The 20,429-nt window shown below is 36.5% G+C and overlaps 1 protein-coding gene across 2 annotated transcripts in view; it reads right to left on the bottom strand.

The window, feature by feature from the left end:
• Positions 1–20,429, bottom strand: part of MARCHF6 (membrane associated ring-CH-type finger 6) — a 51,071-nt gene that overhangs the window by 10,290 nt on the left and 20,352 nt on the right. For both annotated transcript variants that reach the window (XM_037381558.1, XM_037381559.1), the window contains exons 6-21: positions 19,881–20,049; positions 17,123–17,315; positions 16,762–16,823; positions 14,720–14,752; positions 13,016–13,067; positions 11,047–11,105; positions 10,373–10,453; positions 9,092–9,160; positions 8,905–8,979; positions 7,992–8,126; positions 7,393–7,512; positions 5,091–5,191; positions 4,222–4,359; positions 3,623–3,824; positions 2,144–2,213; positions 826–1,007 (exon numbers count right to left, since the gene is read on the bottom strand). In XM_037381558.1, coding sequence (XP_037237455.1) covers positions 826–1,007; positions 2,144–2,213; positions 3,623–3,824; positions 4,222–4,359; positions 5,091–5,191; positions 7,393–7,512; positions 7,992–8,126; positions 8,905–8,979; positions 9,092–9,160; positions 10,373–10,453; positions 11,047–11,105; positions 13,016–13,067; positions 14,720–14,752; positions 16,762–16,823; positions 17,123–17,315; positions 19,881–20,049 — 1,741 coding nt within the window. The remainder of the gene's footprint in view (positions 1–825; positions 1,008–2,143; positions 2,214–3,622; positions 3,825–4,221; positions 4,360–5,090; positions 5,192–7,392; positions 7,513–7,991; positions 8,127–8,904; positions 8,980–9,091; positions 9,161–10,372; positions 10,454–11,046; positions 11,106–13,015; positions 13,068–14,719; positions 14,753–16,761; positions 16,824–17,122; positions 17,316–19,880; positions 20,050–20,429) is intronic.

The following is a 20,429-nucleotide window of genomic DNA, read 5'->3' as shown; positions in this document are numbered from 1 at the left end:
AGGGACAAGTAGAGCATTACATATTAGCTCTGAATTTTCTCAAACAAGCTTAAGATTTCCTAAATGAAAACGATGGACGAGGCATTTCGGAAAAGTGGTAATACATGAAACACACACTTACACTGCTCTTTTGTTTCTAATAGTCCCATAAGCACCAAGTATGTCCCCCAAAAGGTACCACTTATGCTATGAATGTTTAGAATGACTACACTTAAAAGAAATCTACTATAGAAATCCTCAAAACTAAAACAAAGGTAAAGGTGGGATATTTGTTGCCATGGTGAGAATCTGAACTCCTGGTAACAAAAAAAAAAAAGGGCATTTTCTTTAAAAATATTAATTTGAACACAACCGGGATCTGAGAAATCATAAAAAACTTTCTGGAAACATGCATCAAACTACTTTATAGAGACATGTTCATCATCATTATCAGCTTTTCTAGGTTTTTTATTTGATAATGTGAAGTTACTAAATAGGTAATAGCTAAGCTTCCAGGTGTATGTGAAAACGTAAATGTATTTGAGGGCACAGCACATATGGGAAAATAGAATGCATACTCACTTTCGAAGAAAACCAGAAACATACACTATATATAAACATATATATATATGCAAACTTATTTAGACTGATTCCTTAACATGGTGCTAAATAGCTTCCAAAAATACAGTTAGCTTAGGCAATGGTAATGTAAGCTGTGAAAGCTTAAAAATGGTCTGAAAAAAATGATGTAGTATATATTACAGAGTAAAACCTGCAAGCAAAAGTTAAACAAGTTTTGCTAGCTACTCTTTTGATAACGCAGTACATTTTTTTCTCAAGACTCACCATGAGAGACCACTCTTTGACCTTCTGAAAAATCACTCTACGACCCTGTGGCATCCAGGCGACCAGCACTGTCACTGCTCGGATCGTTAGCCAACAGACATAAAGACCACAAGCAGCTGTATACAGTTCATGGATTTTAGCAGTCCCCGTCCAAAATGACATTAGCCATCGGCCAGCAAATACTGAAAACACAAAGACTGTTAAATAAGAGTAATGCTTTTTGATGTATTAAGGGAGGATGCCTATTAAAAAATACAAATCAAATTTATTGTTAAATATCAATGCACAAATATTATTCAACATAAACCAGTACTTTAGTACTATACCCATGAAGTATGAATATGTGAAACACTAGGTAAATAGTTACATAGATGATGCCAAATTCATATGTAGATCTTTTTTCCCCCCTAAAATTTCATTATACCTGCTATGTGATCCAAACTACAGCAAAACAAATCACTGCATACTGCACTATTCACAACCTAAACACTAATCTTCAGAACTGCAAGGGCAATAGTGGATTAGTGCATAAGCTTGAACTTAAATCTTACAAGCTACATTTGGGTTATTTCACTGGATCATATATGTTTTCAAGACTTACTGATAGGGCTTCTGAAGCTCTCCCACAAAAACAGGACTCGCTACATTTTTCAATAGTGTTTCTATTCACTAGTATTCTAATGGAATTATTTTATTGTAAAACCATCACAAAATTCTTAACCCAGATCTTAACACATTATTGACTTCAGGATCATTAATACAAGGAGGTAGAAATGACATGGTACTACAGTTGCCAGGTTATAAAATTCAAATGAGTTTACATGTCTTAATTTATTCCAAATTATTTTAAAAAAACCTACAAAGCGCTTTTGCTTTGCACTTATTCATAGATATTTGGAAAGTGGCATGTATATCACTTCAAAGTCTCCTAGTGACCTATCATGATGACACTTTCAGAATATTTAAAGAAGATACTGTAGAAGGCCTGATAACAACCTATATATTTCTTTTTTAAACTGTAAAGCAGGTACAATAGTTGTGATTCTCTTTTCCTCTCAATACTACCACAGATTGCCTCAGCAACTGGAGTTCTGCCCTTAGAAGAAAATTATTCTACAACAAAAAAAAAAAAAAATGGCAATCTGTCATTTAAATACAAGTGTTACCTCTATCATTTAGATTATTACAATTTAATGATGTACCATTAGAAATGAGACAATTTTCCAAGTTTTCTCTTTTTAACTGTTGTTTTGAAACATCCATTGTTGACCATGGCAACATGCTGAGCTGTTTTTCATCAGTTTTACAATAGACTTACCTGGTAAGGTAAGGCAGATAAGACTAGCAATCAGTAATGTTATGCACATGAAAACAATCAAAAGAAATATCTGAAAGATGAAAAAAAGACAGTTTATAAGAAAGTTACTTAACTAAAGCAAAAAAAAAAATCATATAAAAAGATGTATCAACCTAGAAAGGCAGCTAAACTACAATGTTCAAATACCAGCTGATGTTTCTCTGTAACAGTGAATCAGTGATAAGAAACCTATCCACAGTCTACACAGCACACCTAGTGTTGTGTATTTCTTTTGCAAGAGTTTGCATTAGTTGTTAGGACAGTAGAATTTAACATTTGAATCCAGAATGACTGAGGTTCTTCGCTACATTACATTATCTCTTTATTTCTGCACTGACTAGCATAAGCCTCAATTAACCCTGAAAGGTTTCTAGCTCTGTATGCCAGATAAGCAAGACAGTGAGTTCTATAGTTAAGGAAAACCTTGCTGAGAAAGTTCTTCCAGATGCCCTCAGGTTTATGTGACCAGCAGCTGAGCAAAGCTGGTGGCTCCTTAGTTTACATCTTATTACAGAATTCTCATGTACTTTAGTTCTTTAAATATTTGAATGTGTCAAGTACCATATGCTATGAAGTTCTGCTTCATTAATCAAAGCCACACAAGAAGCAAGCTTACCAGGGGAAAACTAACAGCTTACCATAACAGACTACCGAGAGAAAATTAAATCTGTAACACAGTTTCCTTGATGAGACTTTTGGGGACAATGTAGATCAGTCTCATCTCTAGGTTAGGATCTTCAGCATTGCTTAAATGAAAGAAAATCTTTTGATTTTGCAGACATAAGCCTGCATGAAGATGGATGGGTAACTGAGCTGTCTTTAAATTTATATTTGATTAAATTGGCATATTGGTAGTAACAAGACAATTTATCTAGTTTGACCTATTATTGTATATTATATTATTGTAGAAATTTAAGTATCTGCCAACAACATTTCCTTTCTAATTGTAGGGATTTAGAACTTCTAAGTATTATAACACCTTCCTACGTTTAACATAGATGCAACAGAAGTTGTCCATTTAATTCATTAATAAAGGAAAATAGTTTAAAATGTACTTCAGCTACAACACTGAAGTATGCACTCTTGAAAGCCATGCTTTGTTAAGAGACATTCCTGAACTACCTGCTTGCTGGGGGTTATGATGTTTCTTTCCATTACTAACAGTTAGGAAAATAAGATGTTAACTAATAAATAATACACAACATGTATAGAATCTATAGATAAAATGGTAATTGAAGGTCTTAATTTATAGGCTCAAAAATGCTGTATGTGAGAATAACTGAGTCTACTTTTTAGAAACATACGAACTGTATAAACGCAAAACATGACCCACCACTTGACTTCTCATACCCTGTGGGCTAAATCTTTCTCATAAAAACAATTTTATAACCATTTTTCAAATGCCTTTCCCTTTTCTCCTAATGTGTTAGGTATACCTACCCTGAGTGGGAATTTTAAAGGCCTACGATAAGGCTGGAAACCCACAGGTCCTCCTTGTTGAAGTATGGCTTGATGGGCTGCATGAAGACCTTCTCCCACAACTGGAATGGCATTATTATTGCGAGCATGCTGGTTGTTAGGCTGCTGGTTTGCATTGTTTTCATTCTCTTCCTGGTCACCAAGTAAGTAAGAATGAAGATCCCTGTAAGAATCAAAATTTCAGTTTTGTTATCTTTGATAGGAAAGAGAATCTTACAGAAAGATAGGCCTACTCAGAATGTGTGCAAGTTGTACAAAAATCTTACACAGGAGTACTGGCAGAATCTTGATAAAGTTAATGAGCTGTTAGTCATACTTGTTACTAAGCAAATGCTGTAATAATGTGCCAAAAGAATCACTTGTCAAAGACTAGTCCAGAAGTAGGTACAACTACTGCTTAGAAGAAGAAAATTGCTGCAGAAGTTTTTCATCATGTATTTATCTGTAAAATAGCCATTGAAGCTACTTGTTGGCCTAACTCTCTTGAAAGCATGCTGTTTTGTGTTAAAAGGTTAAATTGCACACAATACTTGTAGCTGATTTTGGCTTTCTGTACTTACAGCAAATATCCAGCAGTAACAGTCCACGCTCGTACAAGACCTTTCAACCACTGTCTTGTATGTCCTTGTTCTAGCAGAGCTGGAAGCACCACCTGAAGCAGAAGGAGCTCTAGGGAAAGTTCACTTACTGGAGCATCACTACAAACAATGGGAGAGCACAGCAAGTCAAACATAAGGAACATTCTGATAGTAATCTTTTATATGAATCATATTAACACCACCCCAGTAAAAATATATATATATATATATTGATGCCAACAGGAATAATTCTTAGGTTTCTGCAGACATTTTTCCTTATACACTACTCTGAGAACAGGTTAAATGCTCATGAGTGTTTAGACACGTAGGCACACTAGAAATTTAAGAAAAATTATTGAGAAAGATCATATCGGAGAATATGATTTGCTCTTCTATTTGCTTCTATCATTGCCGGTTCAATTATTCTTTAGAAACAGAAAGATACTGCTATCATTAAAAAGAAATGCAGTTAGAGGTGTTTGTTTTTTTTTTATTCTTGAAGCAACACTAATCAGGAATGAAGTGTGGAAAACAAACATAGCAGTAACCTCACTATCAAAAAGTTGACAGGGAAAGTGTTTTGAGGGCATATAAAAACCAAACACTTATCGTTACAGAAGTAGTACAAAATGCCTTTTATTTTTCTTAGTAGCTTTTTATTTGACAAACTGTAGGATGTATCCACATCCTTTACCTTTATACTTTTCTAGAACAATGAAGTTTAGATTAACTGAGAACAAACAAAGTAACATACCAAACAATGTCACATTAATGCTTAAAGAGTGCAAATACACTTTTTTCTAGTTATAGGGAGACTGAAAAGACATCTTTTTTAAAAAATAAATGCTTACCTGTAGAGCATGACATTATATGGAAGAAAGTGAGGCAGTAAATATTTAATAATGCGTATGGGAAGCCAGAGCATGAGCAGTACAATTGATCCAAAGACAATCTGCAACAAGGAAGTTAAACAAGTTAGTCTGAATAGCAGAAACAACCAAACCTTGTTTCCCACCCATCTCTCCATCATGCTTCCTGTGTGTGGTGGGTTAGCCCTAGCTAACAGCCAAAAAATCTACCCAGCTGCTCACTCATTCCCCTCTTCATCTTAATGAGGAGAAAATGCAAGGCAAGAACACTCGTGGACTGAGATAAAAAAGGGAATTTGGTCACTATTTCCCATCAGCAGACAGATTATCAGCAACTTCCTGGAATGCAGGGCCTCAGCAAGTTAATAGTTGCTCAGGAAGGCAAATGCCATCACGTAACCATGAATGTCACCCCCTTCCTCCTCCTTTCCCACAGCTTTTACTGCTGAGCATGATGTCACATGGTATGAACACCCCTTTGGCCAGCTTGGGTCAGCTGTGTCAGGTATACACTCTCCCCAACCCCGAGGTCACTCACTGGAGGGGTGAGGGCACAGGACAGAGCAAGAAAGAGGAAAAGCCTTGATGCTGTGCAAGCACAGTTCAGCCATAGCCAAAACACCTGTGTGTTAGCAACACTGTTTCAGCAACACTAATCTAAAGCACCCAAGGAATGGGGCACTATGAGGAAAATTAACTCTGTCCCAGGCAAAGCAGTATGCTATGATGACCTTGACAAAGAGGACTGCGGCTGAATAAGCACTGACTGGCCAGCTGACAGTTAGAATAATGTCAAGACAGTTCTTTCTTGCCCTTCCCCCAACACCAGGATTACAAATCTTGGATTCCTCCCTTCTTAGTGGCTGAGTTTTCAAGCAACTTCTAGAAGCCTCAGAAATTTGTCTCCTCCAATTTTAAACTGGCTGACAGATCAACATTTAGTAGGGGAGATCAGGTGTATGAAGACCATACAACTTTTATAAATCCTGTTTCTTTAAAAGAACCAGATTAAAAACCAAGTACCTTTTAAACCTACTTACACTTCAGACAAATGCACCACTAGAGACTAAATATGCAAAAAAATTCTGTGTTTAGCTATGTAAAAAAGAAAAATCAAATCCCATGCTTCTTGAAACATTCATAGTTTATGTTCTACACAATAAGTTTCTTAAAAATACTGAGGAACACACACAATTTGAAAGGTGTGACTTGTTTTTTGAAACAGTAAGCTGTAAATGTTGTCCGTTCAGGTCTCGTATTCTAGCATGAGGCTGGTAAAATTCTGAATTAATTAGCCAAGCAAATTAAAAGGTGAAGTTCAAGTAACCACCAGTTCCAACAGTCTGAGAAACATACCTCTAAGACCCTTAGTAACAAGCATGCCTTTGCTTATATTTGGGCCATCTGCTGTGACAGTTTCAGGCAGCTAAAGCACTTTATTACTGTTTAAACATATACTTGTACACTGTTTAAATAAAACCAGTTTAAAGCACTGATTACCTAAGGAAAAAATACTCCCAAAGGCGGACAGGTCAGCTCTTCTCATGTACTGAAGGGCTTTCCAATAGAATTAAGATCTCTCTATAAGCTTTCACTTCTCAAAGCACTTTAGATATATTCAGACACTACATCAAATAATAAATGTTTCTGGTACATCAACTTTCACAGTTCACATGACATTTATGTCAAAGATCGTTGGAGACCCTTCCCTTACTCCATGCTAGGCAGACAAACAAGCAAAAGGAAAAAACTTTCAGCATTTTCAGTATCTTACAATGATAATCTATCTGGAAACAGACACCACTGGCTACATCGGCCTAATCCAATCCAAAACTTAACTAGAAAGTTGTTACTCTACCCCTTCTGCACTACTTTAGATGAATTGCATGCACAATATTTACTGCAATAACTAAGAGCCTCATGAAGGAGTTATGTGATTTACAACATCTATAATAATAAACACTTGTTTTCTGAATACACAAACATTTCCTGCGATTTTGCGTAAGGAGAAAATATCACAGAAAAATTTGTTTTGGAAGGTATCTCCAGAGGTCAACTACCCCAACCCCCTGCTCTGAGAAGAACCAGTTACATCAGGTTGCTCAGAACTTTATCCAGTTGAGTTCTGAGTGTCTCAAAAGACCTAGAACCTATTGGCAACCCGTTCCAGTGTCTAGTCACCTTCATTGTGAAGATGTTTTCCCTAAATACACAGTAGCAACAGTAGGAGGTAACATAGGAAATTTTCTTTCCAAATGAAGAAATTTTGGAGAAAAGTCCTTACCACTGATAAGATAAACCTCCTAAGATGTCTATAAATGGGCAAGTGAATCATTTCCTGCACAGGATTAAAGTCTGGATCATTCAAATTCCTGAGAAACCATAAGACGCCAGGTCTCAATACCTGAAGTAGAAAATTGAAAACAACACCTGAAGAGAAAATTATCTTTGTATTCTTTGTTTCTCATTTCAGATAACACTGCTAGCAGCATCTAAGTTTTAAACATAATAGGGGTATTTGTTGAACAAGGTTCAATAAAATGGTACAGAAAGAGAACCAAGGAAGCCTTATCATAGAGAAGTAGTGAAACAATAACCAATTACAAGCTTAATTTTCAAGTATTAATCTTTAACAACTGAAATTTAGATTAATTTGAAGGCAACATTAACGTTCAAGGACTCTCTGTAAACTTAACACCTCTAAGTAAACTATAATCTAAATAATAATTTTCCACTGCAGTGGAAACCTTTTTATAAGGTTGAAATCCAAACACATACAAAACACGGTAGCAACAATACCTACATGTGAAAGATTTAACTACCAGTTCAACATGCAAGCTTCTCTAACTGTGTTACTTACCAGTCTTGTTCTTACAGACTTACCTCTCTCAGTAAAAGAATGAAGGATGCAAAATAAAAGACGTAAACCATTCCAACTAACCAGTGCAGAAACATTGTGGTACCTGGGGCAGATTGAAAGCTCAATTCTCTGTCTTTTAAAGTGGCATCAAACATCTCCTAGAAGTAAGCAGCAAACAAATCTGAGTAAAGTTACTCACTTTGTTTACCCTAGTTCATACATACTACTAGCCATTTACTTTAAATGTCTGACTCCTGCTAAACACAAATAGTCATAATATTTAATTAGAAAAAAAGGGAAGAGTTTACAGTAAGAACAAATAAAGATCAGTTTCTGATCAGTTTTTTTCTTCTGACAGGAAGAAGTGAAACACTAGCATATACTACATCAGTTATAAATGTGTTCAGATGAAGTGGCACTGTGATGGAAGCAAATACTTATTCCCTTAAGCAAAATTCTTTTTCTACTAAGAAGAAATTAGTTTTCTCCATTTGAAATTAATCACTTAATTATTTTTCTTCAGGTCAGAAAAACTGTCCTTCTCAACCCCTAGTAAACAGAGCATGTACCTTGTTCAAAACAGAGACAGGACAACTGTTAAAATATGAAGTCATTCCCATTTCACATAAGATAGCAACATACAAAAAGTTTATTCAGCACACAGGTCTGCCTGTAATTTCATTATAACAGTGGCCTGCTAAATGCAGTAAAAAAGATTAGGATCTTATTATTTGAATAGCATGTTCATTTGTATTTAATAAAATAAAGGAAAACAAAGTTAGCATTAAGCAGTACCTAAAAAAACATTTCCCTCCAGAAACACTGTTTATAATAACAGAAGAGTGCTGTCACAACAACTCTTCTTGTAAGAACTTTTTTCCTTTGAATATAAACACCATTAAAAAAAAAATTTATCGCATTCATTTCCATTCTTACCAAAGAGCATATATCCAGCCACCAGCCACAGATGAGAGGAAACACACCAATTTCAACCACCACTAACAAGGAAACCTTTAGGAAAAAACGGAAAAGAATATCTGACTAGTTTAACAAAAGCGTTATGAAATTATGATGCAAGCTTAGATTGAGAGGGCTTTTTGCCACACACAAAAAATAGAATTACCTTGACAACAATATAGCAAACTCCTAATAATCGACGTGATCGTTGGAACTTAACAAGTGCTGCCAAACCCTGAACAGTTTTGTCAAGAAAATGATACTGAATTATACTTTATAACATAGTTTGATTAATATGAAACACTATCTTATGTAGCTTTTAGCAACAGGAAATTGTATAAAAGACAAAAGTGAAATAGAAAGCATGCATTTTAATCAGGGTTCTATTTTCAAAATTGGCTGTGTCTCCAGAATTGTCAGTCTGACATGCTAGATAACCCCCAAAACATGCATCTAAATAAATACATAAATAATACTACAACCACCCTTCTTAAACCAAGCATCCAGAAGTTTTCTCAGGAAATAAACAGTTGCTTTTGAAAGTGTCTGCCATGAGTAAGTTTCAAAACTGAAGACCTACCTTTAGTGGTAGCTTTTATTTTGTGCAGTCTGAAAGAAATTCTCACCTTTTTTTGGAAAAGCTGCATGCACTGGCGGTTTGTTTTGGTTTCTTTTAGGAGGCAAGAGAGACATACCCATCAACTGTTTTACCATATTTGCACTGAACATTGGTATAGTGCAGTCTAAAGCTGAGGTGAGCTTTGCATACTCTTGAAACAGAAAACTGCTAGCAAACGTTTATTCTTTCAAGCTGAAGTTTGCGTAGCCCCTTTAAAAACATGCAGCTAGAATGTAGACTTTTCACTTGTGACCAAATCCTTCTAGCTTTCAGAACTCTGCCATTACCAATTTTTTTCTGTAATAATGAGGGTTATCACCTGAGAGTTTGTAGCAAGGATTTCTTTCAATGACTAAGACATAAAAGAAAAACTAACACAATTTTAACTAAAAGACTAACACACTGAAGATCTGGCAGGATCAAAGAGATGTGAGTAAGTTTCCCATCTTACCTATATATTTTCATAATCCCGCTTCTCTTTCTGCTACAACTACGTAGTCCACAGCAACAGCGTAAGGACAGTGAGGAAAAAACTAATGGTTCTACACTCAGACCTTCAAAATTTAGTTTAAGGCCTTTCAAGGAAGCATAAAAGCTTATGATTTTGTGTTGTTAAACATGTGCAAGTATTCCGAAGAATGCAGTCGCACTGACAACTTGAATGTTCAAGAGAACAGAAAAAACCCCTTTTCTTCTAATTTCACCAAAAAAGCAGAGCAAAACAGTAGATTGATTTCACCTACATCATGTCTATGCCTCCTCAGAATATAGCCAAAAGAATAATTTACATGTAAAATAAGAACCCAGTAACTACTGACAAAAGGATACATGACAAACAATCAGAGTCACTGCTAGCAGAACATATCCAACTATAGTTGTAATCAGGCCTTCAAAGTGAGATGCTTGAACCTGGAGGGGAGGGGAAAAAAGGGAAATTTTATCAGACTCCTAAAATATTACATCTCTTTTTTATGCAATCAAGATAAATTCCAAATCTTAACTTTTCAAGAAGAATAATTACTTTATTTTTACATATTTTAATAGTCTACTACTAATTTTTCTATCTCCACCAAGAGCAGAAAACATTTAGATTTACTGAAAAAAATGTAACTGCTACTTTCTTCAAACATAAAACAACCTCTATATAAGAAACAAAAAGTGTCCCCTTACAGTACCTCACTACCTCATAGCTTTCACCACCTATTATAATCAACTATGAAACTACTCAGTAGACAAATTAAAAATGTACATGGGGAACAAGAGGCTGTTAAAAAAACAAAACCATGTATTTTTTTGTAAAAGGAGGAACCATCACTTGAAAGATAAATAGTGAAGGAAGTGGGAGTGAGAGAACATCTTTAATTTATTAAAAGGTCTGAGGAGAAAGAAAATTAGACACTCCAGATTAGTTTTGCAGTCACAAAAAAAGTGGAAAGATGATACAACAATAATGTGATTAAATAGCAGCAGTTTTTTCATTTTGAAATTACAAAACTACTTACATACTCCTCAAAGCCCAGGCCAACAATGGAGAAGTGACCGATGTGGTACGGACAAAATGCTGCATAACACAAGCAGAAAGAAGGCGGGGAAATGGCCATGAAAAATGCTAAATGGAGCTTATTTACAGGATGTGTATTGTAACATGGTAATTATTCTACTCATCAATTTTATGAAAACAACTAGAAAGAATTACTTTATGTGCAAATATTTGTAAAATTATAGGAATAGAACACTTGCTAACACTGAAAATCAGATCAGAATTCACACTGAAAGACTACAAACAATATAGAACTACACAGAATGAGTGAGAACAGTCTTTTCCTTAGTACATCTTGCTATGTGTAAATTAATTCAGTTTCTCAGTCATATTCTCAGTCATAGTTCTCTCTCAGTACTAGAGTAGTATTGGTCTCAGACTGCTCTATGAACCTGTTCTGTATATTCACCCTTTCTCATGCACTAAAAGACTTAAGTAGCCATTTTACATCTTGGTCAGATGGGACTTACTTTAGAAAGGTTTCAGTTTTAGTGCTTTAATTCTTAAGAATACCATGAAAAATGAAAGCCCTGCAGAAAACTTGCAAAGGGAAGACTGAGGAGAAAGATGATGTTGCAGTGAAGGGATGAGGAGGAACTGAGAAGTCTTTTTCTTTGAATTAATGTACTAAGAACTGCCATCATTCCTGAGATGAACCCTTGCCAATTCTGAGGTCTCAGGAGGAATGAATTAAAACACATAGCACTTTCCCCATTTTCAGGATCAAGTAGTTGTTTTAGCTTGCTCTGTGGTTTTCTAACTAAGCTATGAAGGACTATAGAATTCAGCAACTCTTTTCTACAAGAGTAGAGGAAGTCAATAGGAAGTAAAGGGGCTGCAGGAACTGCAAGCTTTTATTTTCATCTATATTGCCTTCACTATATCATAATGATTCACTCTGGAGAGTCCTGTAGCCTGAACATACTCTCAAACGAAAAGCTTGATGATTTTCTCTCTCCTGTAAAAAAAGCACCTTAAATATGTCAAAAAAAAAAAAAAAAGACTTAGCAGGACTTGTATTACCCTAATCAATGATCAGAAAGTTTAAATTTATGCCACTTTCAGAGAAATCAGCAGCTACTGGGAATAGAAAAAATGTAAAAGACAAAGGGAGGACTTGAGCTCCTCCTGCCCAGTAAGAGCCATGAGACTGGGGGGCGGAGTAATGGGAAAAATCACACTCAACTCCTATAGAAACCAGACTCATGAATTAAAAACTGTATCTTTTTGAGTGTTTTATGAGATTATAGTGCAATTTTTCATGCTTTTTTAAATAACTTGCTTTACAAGAGAATTTCCAATAGTTCCCTTTTAATAAAAAGCATAAAGGAGTACAAACTCCTCCATGAGTACTAAAATGAGGTGTAGAATATATAGTGAGTTGAACTGAACTAACTCGTCCAAGGAACATCATAGGAGAAATTCTGGACCAGTAATTAAGGTTCCAAATGTTTTCCTTCTGTTTTATCTTCTAGAAAGTACCCCCTGTGACATTTGAACTCACCAGGACAGTAATCAGGAATAACTAGAGACCTGGCAGCTGTAAATTAGGTAGTATTACTTAGTAGGAAACATACTAAAAATAGGCTTGAGAGGCACAAATTAAATTCCCAGATCTCCTGCTTACTTGCTTTGAAAAGTTACTACCCTTCTGTTCTCTACTTGTTAAGTTTCCCACTTGTTAAAGCACACTTGGAGCTACTGAAAACACATCTACATGACAACCTATTTTAAACCTATTCACTTAAAGGAATTAAAGTGACAAAGCTAGAAGCAATAAAGATTTATTATTCATATCCCCAGTTCATTTGTGGTTCCATTTTTAGATGTCACAACTTCATTTATTCTGGAAGAACAAGCTTAAAATTAACCTGCATTATCACTTCACAAAAGGAGGATCTTTCTAAAACCCAAGAGCAAATGATACTTACCAAACACAAGTATGAACAATGTATTTAAAGATACCACCCAAAAGACATGTTCCTGCGAGGAGTAAGGGGGGAAGGAGGAAGGAAGACAAGGAAACAGTACATAGTATCAGTCATTTAAAAAGTAACTTTACTTTTGTGTCTAAACTTCTTATTTCAACAGCCTACCACTACCAGAACTTCCACATCTCATGTTAGAGCCAAGAAGTTTGCTCTAACACAAAAATCAAAACACACAGGACAGATTAGGAAAGCATTACATGTATGGACATTTACCTAGATAAAATCTTATTTTTACAAAATAAGAGTGTTACAGCACATACAAGAGCTCTTAAAACTAATATAAATAGTTACAACCTTAAAAACAATTACATGAAATGTATGCAGATATTTGTTTTCTAAACTAGAAAATGTTCACCTGAACTTTAACAATTAGACTGTCACAAGAAACCCATTAACAAAACTGACAGCTCTCACTCTAGAAATGATATGTCTTTTTTTAGTATTGCTTTTAGCTAAGATGTGAACTCAGCCATAAGTACACTGGGATTTCAATCCTTTTGATATTAATATGTAAGGTCCATCACTAATGACATAAGCTACATTATTTTAAACATGAGACATTAAAATCCAAGACATTTTATTTCAGACATGAGATATTTATCCACTACAGTACCTAACACACACAATCATATTTAAGAATTACATCTTTCACACAAAGTAAAATTTGTACTGCTAGAAGAGAGCACAGATCTTCTTTCCCTTTAAAATATTAATTACTTCTCATTTCGAAATGAGTCATCTGGTAGATGATACCCAATGAATGTAGCTGTGATGGATTAAGGTTTTCCTGCCATTGACTCTGTGCTCTTTGTTGCCTGACCCTGAAGTCAGAGCTAGACATCTCCATCAGTCAGATAGGATGGGCAGCAGACAAAGCCCTTCAAAATAATCTGTAACAAAGCCCACTAGAAGATACCCATTATGTATGGAAGAGTCTCTCAGGGACACAATCAGCACAATTCACCCACAGGCAAGTGTTAAAAAGCCAAAAGCCTTTCAAAAGTGCTTTGATAAATTATTGTATCAAAGATTTTTTGCAACCAATTTAATTAATACATGCTCCACAAGACAGATTATTGTGAAGATTTTAAAATAAAGATTTGCTACTGATAAAGTAATATTCAAGAGGAGAAAAATTCTATGGAACCACAAATATGAAAACAAGAAAAAAAACCCATGAACACACACAAAAATCAAGAAACAAATGAAGATCTTAAATTCTAAAATCTAGCCTACACTAAAAATTCTCTAGTAGTGTTCTGGTGGTATTAGGGCAAATCAGAGAAGTCTGAATGAGGACACTATTGTAATCATAACAAAGAGCAAAACTTAAGACTAGAACAGTAAGTATTTTCAGTGTATGCTTTTTTAAAGGATCCAATTTTTATTTACAGTAGAGTACATGACCCAAAGTTGCCTATGCTTTAAGAAATTCCACTTTTATGCCACATAGACAAAACTCCATTTTGTCAAACTCCTAAAACAGACAGTTTGCTTGAACATGACATCATATGAAAGTCTCTTTAAAAATATACACCATACAAAAACAGGGACTCCAAATAGAATTACGCAGTTTTAAAAAATACAGTTTACTTTAAAAAAGCGCCCTCTACAGAAATTCTCGAAATGCAGGATTTCACTTACTAAAAAAACCAGAGATCCGTCAAGTCCAAGCATCTGTGAAGACAAGTTCATTTTATTTACTTATCAGAAAAAATAAGCAACACACATAAAATAAGATGCCTCATAGAAGCCTCTTTCACACCAACTTTTAATATCTGATGTGGTCAAAAGCTTTTTTATTGCTTAACCAAGTGCACCCAGACATAAATTCTTAAAGATAAAGATTGAAACAAAGTTCTCGCTCAACACAGCAAACTCAGTTGATCAAATACAGTGATATACATGTGGAATATCCTAAAATGCATATATTTATATATGGCAAAGCAAACATATAATGAACTTATAGATAATTTCTTTCCAACACTTTGAAGACCCTGACAAAGATTTTGTATTTATAAAAGATTTCTGTGATTGAACTGTTATTTAAAAACATGTTTAAGCAGCTCAATATGAAAATACAAGTTTGGGGTTTTTTTTTTGCTTCCTAATTGTAAAGTATCAGTTTATGTTGCACTGAGAAAAGTCAAAGGTTAATATTTTACCTTCAATGTATACAAGCAACTAGTAACAGGATAATGTTGCTACACTGTATGTTATTAAATTTAGATCAGAACTGGTTTACAGCTAGGGAAGACAGGAAACAAATCCTCCACCACTCTGGCACAGCTGTTACGGGAAGTGTCCACAGAACAGCCAAAAATAGAGTATCTATTAAAACAAAATAAATATGCTGCATCTGCTCCAAGGATGTCTTACTATTTCAATCCAGACACTCCTACTCCACGATTAGTACTATGAAGTACCAGGTTCAAGGCTATTCTGTACCAGAATTTTGCGCCAAGTTCCAAGATATTAAAATTGCACATACTTTACAAAGTAAACCAAGATGTAAATATTTTTTGAAAATTCAGAAAGTTTGCATGCTATTTTCACAAGATGAAACACCAAAAAAGCCTACCCCACTTTTGATACTACATGTCAACTCAATGTCTATTGCCTATGCCAGCAAATAGGATTGGAAATGGTTATGAGTTTGCTGAAACTGATTTCCAGATTCATGGAGAGGCAACAAAATATTTTCAATTAGAAGTACATCAACATTTCCCAGCACATAAATTTGGTTCAAAAATATAACACTTTCATCTTGAGATACACAGCAGAATGGTACAGAAACCTGAATTTATGTATGCCCCTTCCCATGAAATATCTTTCAAAACCAACTAAAGCTTTCACTAGATACAAAGATCAAGACGTGTTCCTCATGATGAAAACTGTATTTCCACTACACCGCAGTCAAGGCAACAACAATATCACACCCTAGGAATACAGTGATTAGCTCTACAGCCATCTGCCATAGGCCCTAGTGACGCTGATAAATCACATGAAGCTGCTGGTATCTACCTTCAGGTAGAATTTGCTGCACGTGGCGAGCTTTGAACTCAGATCTTGGCTACTTCTAAACCAGCAAGAAAAAATGAATTCTCAAGTCTCTACACTATGATTACAGTATACACGCATCTCATGCTCTAATTATGGAATTTGTGATCCATAAACAAAACAGAAGCAATGTTACATTGAAGCGCTCCAATTTTTTAAGAAATAAGTTTGTCTTTTGTAAATATGTAAATGAAGTAAATTAACCAAAATTTCCAGTTCTCTCTTTTCTTTAGTTTAACACTTTCATGAATACAAAAAAATAAGTATTACGCTAACATAACCCGATACCTCTGTGCTCCTAATCCGGCCTAGGATCCCCAGTGCAAGCTGCAATCAATTTCTAAACCTGACCAAGTTGAACACTTCAGGAAAGGCCATGCTAAAGCACATTTTAAGTTGCTACTGTATTTCAAATCAAAGAAATGCCTTTTCAATAGTTACAATAGTAGCATAACAGTATTTTAATATAATGACTGTTTTTAGGTCACTAAAGGCTCTTACTGACAGATTTGGATACCTCTGTCTACTGTAAAAATGATCTCAAATGGATTTTAACACAATACTACTACAAATCATTTCAAGTATCTGTCTGAATTTTTCAATTCAAGAAAATGATTCTTACTCACTCGCTCCCAAGTAAGCTCTTCTGCTGCTCGATCCCACTCCAAAGCATTCCAGTTCATGTCATCTGAGGAGACAATGGCCATTTTTACAGCTGTTACTCACCCAAAACAAGATTTAACCACTCCCATGCTATGTTTTAAATGAACAAAAAGACTTCAGTACCTAACATTCAACTCATAACTGCTGATAGCTTTTCAGCAAGCAAATGCTTCTGTACTCAAAAAAAAATAATTTGCAAAACCAGGATAAATAAGCAGAAGTGGGCATTTACACAACTGCTTTGAATTATGACAGTTCTATTTCCAATGGTTTAATTTATATTTAAAAAGAACTAGAACATTACTGTTTTGAGTCACCTGTTACCTTGTGCTCCATTGTTTGCATCTGCTGCATCTTCTACTACAGCATCTTCTTCATCTTCATTATCCTCCTCCTCTTCATCTACTTGTTCTTCTTGAATTTCAGGGTTCTCACCTACAACCACATTCTCAGCAGCCACATTAGCAGGTTGATCAAGCACAGCATTTTCAACACCTCCATTTACAACAGCCTGAGCCTGCAGAAACAGAATTAGTATTCAGTTAAATTGATTAACATCTCTCCATACTTTTATCCTGTATATAGAAAAAAAGAATAGCATTAAAAAAGTTAACGTATTTTTTTAAAATAAGCATTCAGTTTGGGACCACTAAACATTTTCAAACTGAAAGAAGCAGACTTCTTCACAGAGTGTCTGAGGTTGGAAGGGGCCTCTAAAGATTGTCTAGGCAACCCACCTACTCAAAGCAGGCTGCTTGCTGCTGTTTCCAGTTGGCTTTTGAGTAACTCCAGAGATGGAGACTTCACAAACCTCTTCTAGCAACCTGTTCCAGTAGTTGATCGCTCCTACAGTAAAAAACCACCAAACCCGCATTTGGGTTTTTTTGTCTTTTTTTTTTGTCTGAATGGAATTTCCTATATTTTAATATCAACCTACTGCCCACTGTCCTGTCACTCAACACTACCGAGATAACTCTGGCTCCATCTTCTTTACATCCTCTCATCAGGCATATATGCATGATGACAAGGTCCACCCTAAGCCTTCTCATCTCCAGGCTGAACAGTTCCAGCTTGCTCAGCTTCTCATCACATATCAGATGCTCCAGTCCTTCAATCATTTTTGTTGGCTCTTCACTGCACTCGCTCCGGTATGTCCATGACTCTTTTGTACTAAGGGAGCCTAGAACTGGATACAGCACTCCACATGTGGTCTCACCAGTGCTCAGTAGAGAAAGCCTAGCTGGAGGCCTGTAGCTACTGGTGTTCATAGGTCAGTACTGGGTCCAGTCTTGTTCAACTTATCCGTCAATCACCTGGGTGAAGGGACAGGGTGTGCCTTCAGCAAGCCTGCTGATGATACAAAACTGGGAGGAGAGGCTGATATACCAGCAGGCTGCACTGCCATTCAGCCAGACCTGGGCAGGCTGGAGAGTTGGGCAGAGAGGGAACTAATAAAGTTCCACAAAGACAAGTGTTTAAGGTCCTGCACCCAGGGAGGAACAACCCCACGCACTTAGGGGTTGACCTGCTGGAAGGCAGCTCTGCAGAGAAGGGCCTGGGAGTTCTGGTGGAGAGCAAGATGGCCATGAGCCAGCACGTGCCCTTGGGGCCAGGAAGCCCAATGGGATTCTGGGGTGCATTAGGAGGAACATGGTCAGCAGGTCAAGGGAGGTGATCCTTCCCCTCTGCTCTGCCCTGGTGAGGCTGCCTGGGGAGTGCTGTGTCCAGTTCTGGGCTCCCCAGTTCAAAAGAGACAGGGAACTGCTGGAGAGGGTCCAGCCAAGGGCTACAGAGATCGTTAGGGGACTGGAGCATCACCCTTATGAGGAAAGGCTGAGAGAGCTGGGCCTGTTTAGCCTGGAAAAGAGAAGACTGAGAGGGGATCTTACCAATGTATAGAAATATCTGAAGGGCGAGTGTCAAGAGCAGGGGTCCTCAAACTACAGCCCCTCAAGGTCCTCAATCCGGCCCCTGGTATTTACAGAACCCACCCGCACACACACCCCCACCTCACCCCCCGCCACGGGTTGAGGGGGGAAACCAAGCAGCTGCAGATGGCTGCCTGCCACTTCATCTGCGCGCTGGCCCCCTGGTTAAACAGTTTGAGGACCCCTGGTCAAGAGAATGGGGCCAGGGTCTTTTCAGCAGTGCCTGGCAACAGGACAAGGGGCAACGGGCACAACCTGAACCACAAGAAGTTCCTTCTGAATATGAGGCAGAATTTCTTTACCTTGAGGGTGACAGAGCACTGGAACAGGCTGCCCAGAGAGGTTGTGGAGTCTCCTTTTCTAGAGACATTCAAAACCTACCTGGATGTTGATCCTATGCAACCTGCTCTAGGTGAACAGCTTCATCGGGGGAGGGGTGGTGGTGGCAGGTGTTAGACTAGATTTCTCCAGAGATCCCTTCCAACCCTGACCATTCTGTGACTCTGTGGAACTCTCCTGATCTTATGGAAACTATCATTATATTAGAAAGATGGTAATTCAAGGACAACCCAAGTCAGTCCATCAAGCTGAAGTTCTCTTATCTCTGCCTTTAAAAAATTGATATTTATTACAAAAGGAAACAAAACTTTAATTACTTCCCTCCTATGCACATATTGCTTATATCATCTCTTCTCCTGACCAAGAGGTTCCTGTAAGCACTAAAGGGGTGAATGTGTGTTGGGGGTGAGGGGGAAGGCAGAGAAGGTCCAACTTCAGAGGTTTCAACTAAACCTCCAACTGCTTTGAGAACAGTGAACCGTTATGTGATGAACTACTGAAACACTTTTATAAAAGAGACAAAAATAAAAGCAAGCTGCATCTTCATTGACTATGGCTGACAATTCAGCTTTATATGCACAAAATTATTTTAAGGAAAATGTAAAGACACACACATAAGAATCTAAACAACGTTAAAGTCACTTTTCAAAAACATAACAGTGGTGTTCATACAGAAATACATGTTCAACTTCCGCTAATGCACAAATAAAGATACCCTGCAGTAAAATAGTAGTACTGATGGGTTCTGATAATATATTGATTCAAAAACCACGTTTTCTAAATTTGTCATGAACTACTGAGCAGCTAAGCTTTACCTCATTTTGTTGACCAACACCATTGAGTGGCTGTTGCTGATTTTGTTCCAGCCACTGTGGTGCTCCTCCATGGACAATCTGTTCACGTAACCAAACAAGGCTGATAAATGCACACAGAGTGCATGTTACCACAAAACAGCCCTGCAAACAGTCAGCCAGCAAGTTCTCCCTGTTAAAGAAAAAAAAACACAAAAGAGAAATATATTTTGCTAACTACCAAACGGATCCTCCCAGTCCAAATCAACATATACACTGGTATTTGTGCAAAAAGCTGAATTTATTTGTGTCTAGGTGAAAAAAGTATCTAGACATAAATTTTTTAGTAATTTATAATAATTATAATATAGAGTCATAACTATTAATGTATAATATAAATAGTACCAGAAAACATTAATTAATATACATTAAAATACCATAACCATTTACTAATTTAATATTTATTTTAGGAAGGCTGTATGTACCTGTGTACAAATGGTTTTAAGTGACAAGATAAACACTGATTTGGAATAGGTTTTACTTCTGTCTGCTTTGTTTGTGAAATTACTGCTG

This window comes from Falco rusticolus, chromosome 3, assembly GCF_015220075.1.
Source record: "Falco rusticolus isolate bFalRus1 chromosome 3, bFalRus1.pri, whole genome shotgun sequence".
Lineage (NCBI taxonomy): Eukaryota > Metazoa > Chordata > Aves > Falconiformes > Falconidae > Falco > Falco rusticolus.
Note: the sequence above shows the minus strand (reverse complement) of the source record. Positions and strands in the feature narration are given on the sequence as shown.